This window comes from Chrysochloris asiatica, unplaced genomic scaffold, assembly GCF_000296735.1.
Source record: "Chrysochloris asiatica unplaced genomic scaffold, ChrAsi1.0 scaffold00257, whole genome shotgun sequence".
Taxonomy (NCBI): Eukaryota; Metazoa; Chordata; class Mammalia; order Afrosoricida; family Chrysochloridae; genus Chrysochloris; species Chrysochloris asiatica.
Window position 1 is genome coordinate 912,021 of NW_006408775.1, and position 8,411 is coordinate 920,431.

General features: G+C 52.0%; 1 protein-coding gene across 1 annotated transcript in view; it reads right to left on the reverse strand.

Annotated features, from left to right (window-relative positions):
- The window catches only part of LOC102832203 (tryptase-like), a 24,498-nt gene that overhangs the window by 10,841 nt on the left and 5,246 nt on the right, over window positions 1-8,411 (reverse strand). Inside the window, exon 2 of the mRNA XM_006873931.1 lies at window positions 4,065-4,224. Coding sequence (XP_006873993.1) covers window positions 4,065-4,224 — 160 coding nt within the window. The remainder of the gene's footprint in view (window positions 1-4,064; window positions 4,225-8,411) is intronic.

An 8,411-nucleotide genomic window follows, 5' to 3' on the forward strand; every position in this document is an offset into this window, starting at 1 on the left:
CAGTAGAAGGAGTCTATGTTCCTCACCCAAATTGACTTCATTTCCATTTCCTATCAGTAACTATGTGTCTAGGGGCTGTTGCCTGGGGACACCTCGTCACCAAAATACTGTTTGGGGTCAGTGGGGACGGGGACAGACCCCAGTGCTTCTCCACGCCCAGTTCCCCACAGCAGGGCTGGAGGACCCCATTAGTCAGGTAAGTACAGGTCTACTTGTGCTTACTTACGAATCAGTAGTGAACAATTGCACAACTGAACAAATCAAGTTTCACATTGAACAATCAAAGCTGTGATGAAGAGCCTACCGGTTGGTGCGTCAGTCCACGTTTAGCAGGGGTGGTAAATTTGAAACGCAGCTTGGATTCTGTCCGGGGCACTGTAGCCTTGGGAGACACAGATGCTACCTGTACCTTTGATGTGATGAAAAATATGAAACTGATCACTACAGATTAGCAAGTAAGCACAAGGAAGCCTGTGCCTACCTTAATTATTGGGTAATCCAACATTGCCCACAGATCTGAAAGAAGACTCTGGACTTTTTGAGGAAAGGGAGAGGTTTGCTTTGCCTGGAACAGGTTGGGGACGCAGGGGCAGGAGATGAGAGATACAGACCAGAGAAGCTTCCATGTCCCCACCTCAGGTCCCTTTGAGCTTGTCTGAACCAAGCTCCTGTAGCCCCCCACCCAGGATTGGGAAGGTCCTTGTCATCTCAGTCCGTGTCTGGTGGGAAGGACTGAAAGGTAAGGAAGAGATCGCGGAGTCCGGTCCTTGCACCCCCACACCGCAGAACCACAGGAAACCCGGGACTTGCAGAGCCAGAGCCAGAATCCCAGCCCTCTCCCCAGGCCTCCAGGAGCGTGGGGCCGAAACACCGCCCAGCTGGGTTCGGAGTGCCACCGCGGGCCCCGCAGCCAACCAAGGAGCGCGATACACGCAGATCCCCAGCCCGACAGCCAATCCGGCGTGGCCCGGCCCACATCCATCTGCGCATGCGGTCCCTGGGGCCAAGACAGGCAGAAGGGAGGCTCCTAGGGGGTTTCAGACTTGGGGACCTGGACGCGGTGTAGGTAGCCACGCGCTGGACAGGGGCGGGAGGATACTCACTGAGGAACCCTTTGAGCACCTGGTGAAGCTAGCTGTGAGGGGCGGGGAATCCCAGAATGGGCGTCCCGTGGGCAGGGCGGGCTCCAAGGGTTGTGGCCAGTGTTCAGCTGTGCTGTCTCCGCCTTACAGTCTTCCTGCGTTTATCCTTGAATTGTGTTGTATCCTGAAGTCTCATCCTAGCTCATGAGGGTGCGCCCTCACCCCCAGCCGTGCTCAAGGTGAGTCTGCACTCCCCCCACTAGAATTCTCATGCCCTTGGGTCGAAGGAGTAAGTAAAACTCTCAAAACTGACTTCCGTGGGCTTGATTCCGACTCACAGCAACCCTGTGTAGGGTTTCTGAGGCCGTGAATCTTCACAGAAGGAGAAAACCTCATCTTTCTCCCTATAAGCTACTGGTGGCTTTTGGTTTCTGAGCTTGTAGGTTAGCAATCCAGTGCTTATCCGACACCACCACCAGGCCTCCCCGAGACTTTACTAAATAGCAAAATTACCATGAAGAGAGAGAGAGCGAGAGACCCCAGTAGAATGGAAAGTTCTGTCTCCTGCTTTCTGAGCAAGGGCCTCCATCTTTTCATTGGTATTAGGACCCCAAATCAGCTTGCTGGCCCTACCTAGGGCGAGCTTCAGACTTGGTCATGGGCCAAACTCTGTACCCGACCCTGCCCCCAGACCAACCTATGTGCACAGCTTTGTGACTCTGCTGTGGGCGCATTCATTCCCGGAGCTCCCCAAGACCGAATGGGCAAGCAGAAGGAGCTGTTGGCAAAGCTGGTGGTTGTGTGGTGCCCTCCTCGTGAGCAGGGCCCCAGGGATCACCCCGGTACCCTGTCACCCCAGTTCTTTTCATGACAAACTTCAGCTTTCCTTCACAGGCTTCTCTTCAGGCTACCTGGTATCCCTGGTCTCTCCTGGTCACCTGTGGTCCCCTTCAGGGTGGTAGGGCAGGGACTCTGAAATACAGATGGCAGAGGGAAGCACATCACAGGCCAGTTGTGGTGATGCCTCAGTGCCGGCTACAGGGGAGGGTCAGCCTCGGTGGGGCTTGCTGGGCAGCGGCCCATAGTGCTGGATCCAGGGCCCATAGGTTTAGACAGGAGCATACACTCCCAGGGAGACCAGGCTCCGCACAGCCTCGGCTGAAGCTCACTAGTGCCACCTGTACCCAGCGGCTGTACTTGAGCTGGCAGATTAAGGGGCCCCCAAAGTCACCCTGTGAGACACAAGCCTAAGAATGAGTTCTGGCTGGAGTTGGGGCAGGGGAAGATACATGCGGGTCACGTGTCCTTTGGACCCCCCAGGTAGCCAGGTGTGGTGACCCAAGCAGAGTTCAGATCTGAGGTTCAGGTTCAGGCTACTGGCACTGCTCTTCCTCTCAGCAACCCTTTACAGTAGCTTCGTCGGCCTCCTTTTTGTTTGGAACCATTGTGGACTCTGAGGCTTAAAGCACCAGGTAACAGCTAGTAAATGTCAGCATGGGGACTCAGGCACTTTCTGAAATTTTTATTCAAAAAGATAACTGCTTTTTCCAGCTCCATATGCCCCCCTTACAGGCTGGCAGTACACAATGTCCGTGTGCCGGGACGAGCTGCCTCTTTGTGCCCGTTTGTGTATTTGTCAGCCACTCTGGCCCTGATTCTGTTGGACTCCTGGTGGGGTGCTGTAGGCTCAGCACTAAACTGAATGGCAAACAGGGATGGCAGTTCAAACCCACTAGCTGCTCCTCAGAAACCCTAGACAGGGTCGCTATGAGTCAGAACTGAGTCGACAGCACTTAGCTACAACAACCATCCCATCGAGTGTTGTAAAGAGACGCAGAGAAGCTGTGATGATGGAGTTGTGTAGTAGACACGAGCCAAGGCCTGTCGGGAACCACTGGAAGCTGAAAGAGGAAGGACAGGCAGCGCACCTAGAGCCTCCAGATGGAGTATGGGTCCTGCTAACATCTGGATTTGGACGTCTGCTTTCAAAAGATGAGAGAAATGTTTCTGATGGTTTAAGCCTTCACCCAGTTTCTGATGCTCTGTAGGGGAAGCTGAGACTCTAGGTGGCCCACAGTGAGTCTGAGTGGCCACTGTGTAGGGACTGACCTCACAGAAGCCCTTCTCGCCTTTGAAGTAGCTGGCATACAGCATCTCTGAGGTGATGGGCTCTGAGTCATAGAGCTGTTGGCAGCTCTTCTGGTCAATGATGCACACGTCCACCTCCTGCAGCAGGTCGGGGTTGGGCAGAGCCACTGTGGGCACAGTGGTGGTCAGCGGGGCCTGGTAAGGCTTGGGGTCCTCCGCAGTGGTCTTGGGTTGAAGGTGGGGGCAGTGATGAGACCGGTTCCCCAAGATGTGCCCTGGGGCTGAGGTGAGGCTAGCCCTCTCACTGCCATCCAGGCTTCCTGAAGTGAGTCATCCTGGGAACAGAATGGCCTGCCCAGCTCTAGCCCCTCACTCCTCACCGTTCTGCCTGATGTCACTCCAGCCAGCCACCCACCCAGCAGAAGGTGCCTTCCGGGATGTGTCTGCTGGACATGGCCAGAGACACAGGCTGGACTGAATGAGAGAAGAGTATGGGGCACGCCAACTTTAGCTGGGCAACGTCCCTGCTCTGGAGGGCATCCCCGTTATAGTAGGGGTGCCAGATGACTTGGGCCACAGGCACCAAGACAGAGCCTGGGGGTGGGGGTGGAGTACAGTCTCACCCAGCTGGACACTCAGATCCTGCAGCTTCTGGAAGCTGAGGAGGAAGCAGGGGACAAAGGACTGTGTGGGTGACAGGGACATTCAGCCCCCTGAAACCCCAGCTCCATGCAGAGAGTACCCGGCTTCTGAAGGTGGAAAGTCATGCTGGCAGGGCCAGAGTGGACAGGCCATGCCCTCCCCTTGGGGCAGCATAGATGAATAAGGGCTAGCCAAGCCTGCAGTTGGGGGTCCTGGGGTCCTGGCTGTGGCTATCAGCAGGGAGGGGCTCACCTGGACACACAGTGGGCAGCGGTCAGCAACCACTGGGAGCTGAGGAGGCTGCCTCCACAGACATGCTCTCCATCCTCCCGGAAGCTGACCTGCCAGGGCCATTGCATGGGTGAGGCAGCTGTACCTCCGACTATGTGGGCCTCGGGGAGGAGGCTGCTCACTGGTAGACAGACATACAAGGGAGAGTTAGTGGAGCCAACCACCAGGGGCCCCCTGTCTGAAAACAAGGGCCATTGGGCAATACTAAAAGCTGGGTGGGGACCAGATCTAGGGCTATACTCCCTCCTTCCCATCCTGTCACTGGAGCCCAGTGTCCCAACTGTGGACCAGCACTGCCCAAAAGGACTCTTTGCAAAATGAACATGTGTTAGTTTGTGCCTGCCGCGGCAGCTCAATTTCACTGAACTGGAGAGGGGTGGCCTCCCTCCAAGCCCTCTGAGCTGGCCATGGAAACATCTCCATAGCTCCTGGCCCCGAACAGCTATCAGGGATTCCCAGCTTTGGGCCTGGGTCTTAGTTTCTTTGGGAGTTGTACCCAAGGGAGATTCTTGAAAGGGAAGGATGTTGAAAGTTGGGGAAGGGCATGCAGGTATGGCCAACTGTCACCAGCACTCCCCAGACACAGTGTCTCAGCTCAAAGGACAGACTGAATTGGGTTTGGTCACACCGACCTTCCCCTGCCCCTCCCACATCCACAAAGTCCAGGGCTGGGAGGACTCAAGGGGCTGGGAGAGACCTGGAAAGTGTGAGGGTCAGTGTGGCAGCCCCTGAGCCCCTGAGGGATACGCAATATGGACGGAGGGGCTGTGGCCTCTCGGAGTGCAGTGGACAGTCTCCAGCACCTCAGTCTCAGACTCAGCCTTTTCTCCCAGGAAGAGAAGTGTCAGGAGAGGCAGTAGGCACCACCTCTGGGGGAGAGTGTGGGGAGAGGAGTGTGGGCATCACAGGACAGCATAGCGATGTTCTCTTCTGAGGCTGCAGTCACCCACCCACCATGGAGACCCATTGTCCTCCCTGCAACAGAGCCCTGGCCACTGGAGAAGGCCGCATAGCACCACCTAGGAGGCCAGGGGTGTTGCTGCTGTCTACCCCAAATCCCAGGACACAGTGCCTACAACTAGAGAGACCAGCAGACAGAAAGGTGCCTCCCGTCTCTCCGCCACCTGACCCAATGTCTATTGGGGGCACCTACGGTGGGGGCTGGAGATTAAACCAGGGGAGACTCTGTGTTATTCCTGCGTCAGTGTGTATCGCCAGTCCAGTGGCATCTGCCTGCCCTAGCCACTATCTCTGAGGCTGAGAGCCACACTGGCCCTCCCCCATGAACCCCCTCCCCACCCCGCTCTGGCCTCTGGAGGTCCCAGAAGACAGGGGGCAGGGAAAGGAGGCTTGATTCCTGGGGGCAAAAGCAGGAGTCTTGTAGAGGATTGGATTTGGGACCCCTGAGACTTGGAGTCCCCCATTCACCAAGGTAGACTTTGCATTGCTTCTTGACACTGACCCCCTCCCACTCTCTAGCCCCCCACCCCACTGTGAAAGTGGAAAGAAAGAGGAGCTGTATGTGTGGCCCTGCCTGGCAGCTGGCTGGCTGGTCCTATCCTGGCCCCAGGTCTGGCCCTCCCTGGTCTCCACCCCATACTCAGGGTGTTCTGGCCCTGGGCCACTCAACAGTAAGAAAGCCCTGAGGATGGAGGTGCAGTGAAGGTCACCGTCAGCAATAACACAGAGTACCAGGCAAAGCAGATCCAGGGCAGAGCTCCAAAACTCAGAACCACAGAGATAGGAATATTTTAAAGGTTTGAAGGCTCATAGCTTGTGAAGTTTGGAGCTGAAGTAAAAAATCGCATGCTTTTGAATCTGCTGGGCCAGGCTCGGAGGCCCGAGCTGACATCCTGGGCGAGACCAAGCAGCAAGACGCAACAGGGGGAGCAGAAACACCACGGAAAAACTCCAAGGGAACCTTGGGACAAAGGTGGACAATATACTTTGTCAGGCTTGCTTTGTTCTGATTTTGTTTTTTTCTTTGGTAGATGGTAATTGTCATGCTCACTGTTTGCCCACCTCCATTCTGGTGAATAGAGGGAGAGCCTAAGCCAAGTGGCCATCCCCCACCCTCACTGCTGGTGGGTTCTTCTGCCACACATGCACACAGATACTCAGCCCAAGTGGAGGCCCTGAACTTTTATTATCTGTTTCCTTTTGTTCTGTTTTTTATCACAGGAAAGAGTAGGAGAGGGCTGAAGGGAGAGAAAGAGAGACAAAGGTTGGATTGGAGCCTGAGACACAGCATAACAACCAACACTGGCAACTTGGAATCTCTCAGGCAGCTTTGAAGACAGGAATTTAGGACATTAAAGCCATACTCATATTAAGCTACAGACTTTTTTCCCCCTTCTTTTTCTTCTCTCCCTCCTCTCCCTTTTCTGTGATTAGAGACTGCAGTATTCAGTCTGGTTTTTGTGGGTGCTGCTTTTTTTATTTTATTTTATTTCTCTCTCATTTTCCCCCCACTGGTGTTATTTTGCTGTTATATGCCCCCCTTCTGCCTTTGGAGGACTCTGTCTGCCTATACTACACAAGAAGAGTCAGCAACTGCTGCCATATAGCCAAGCTACAATCACACTCTATAAAACACCAAAACCCAGGCTAGAACCAATACCAGCTGCCATATACCAGGGAAACAGACAACACCTGTGAAAGTTACTCTGAGTTAAGCAATAAGCAGAGTGAAAAGGGAAGCCCACATCCTGATCACATCTTCCTGGAAGCAATCAGAAAACATAAAAAATTACCAAGACACGTACTCAAGTATTAAGGCCACAGATAAACATTAAGCATGTCCAAGAAGCAAAAGCAGATGACCATATCAGCACATGTCCAGAAACAAGATAAAATGTCTGAGACAAATGACCTAGAAGTAGACCTGGACTCCATTCTGGAAGGAGGGCAGGCCTTGGAAATGCCTGAGAAAGAATTCAGAAAAATTATTATAAAATGTTTCAAAACACTCTACAATGGAGTTGAGAAAAATAAGGAAGAAGTTAGGAAAGTGCTACAGGAACCAATCAAATAAGATAGATACAGCATTGGAAACAATTCAGAACCTACAGAAAGAGGTCCAAACGATCAATAACAAAATAACAGAATTAGAGAATACTCTGAAAGGAGAGAGGAGTAGAATAGAAGAGATGGAAGGCAGAACCAGTGAGCTGGAAGACAAATCTCTCAATACCACTAAGATAGAAGAACAGACACATAAAAGGATAAAAAATTCTGAGGAAGGTGTTGGACAAAATGAAGAGGAATAACTTAAGAATTATCGGCATTCCAGAACAAGAAGAATCACACAAGTCCACAGAGGAAATAGTTGAAGAACTTCCTGAAGTACATTTCTCTAACGTCCTGAAAAGTGAAAAGATAAACATTCAAGAAGCTCAGTGAACTCCAGGAAGGGTAGACCCCAAAAGAAAATCACCAAGACATATCATAGTCAAGCTCTCCAAACTCAAAGATAAGGAGACACTTCTGAAAGCAGCCAGGGAAAACAGAAGTGTCACATAACAAAGGCAAGCAAGTCAGATTAAGCTCGGATCTCTCAGCAGAAACCATGCAAGCGAGAAGGCAATGGGGAGACATATATAAAACCTTGAGAGAAAAAAAATTGCCAACCAAGAATCCTTTATCCAGCAAAGCTGCAGGGGGTTCCTGCCCTCCGCGGGGGCGTGGGACATGAGTGAATACGCGGAAACGTCGGGTGAAGAAATGAATGAATACAATCGAGAGGCTTTTCAACTTGTTGCTGTCCGGCTATGCTGTCTAGCTTCTGCCCTTGCTTCTGCTTCCTGTTCTCTTTGCTGTCTGCCCTCTGCTCTCTGCTGTCTGTTCTCTGCCGTCTCCCTCCTGCTCTCTTCTTCTTCTCCTAGCTCTGCTCTACCTCTACCTCCTCCTGCCCCTTCTGCTTCCTTCTCCTTTCTTCTTCCTTCTGCTTCTTTCTGCCTGCTCAGATCAGCAAGTCTTTATTTTTTATACTTAAAATTACACAGTACATGCATTGACACTTTGATCAGTTCTTGAATTATTACACAGTTAGTCACAACAGTCTTGCACCTGGTCATTAGTCAACCTTGACAAAAATACTTCTATGATGTTCAGACTGACCTTCATGTTCTTTCCCAGTATGAGATAAAACTGTTTCTTCTTGTTTCTACTAAAAGACTATAAACTTCTATCCTACATAATGTGCTATTATTTTTATAATAAAGGTATTCATTAAATCACTTGGAAGCTATGTGGCATAAAGCCCAACCTGGCTACTTGCTGCAAGAAGTGTAGATTATTAAGTCAAAA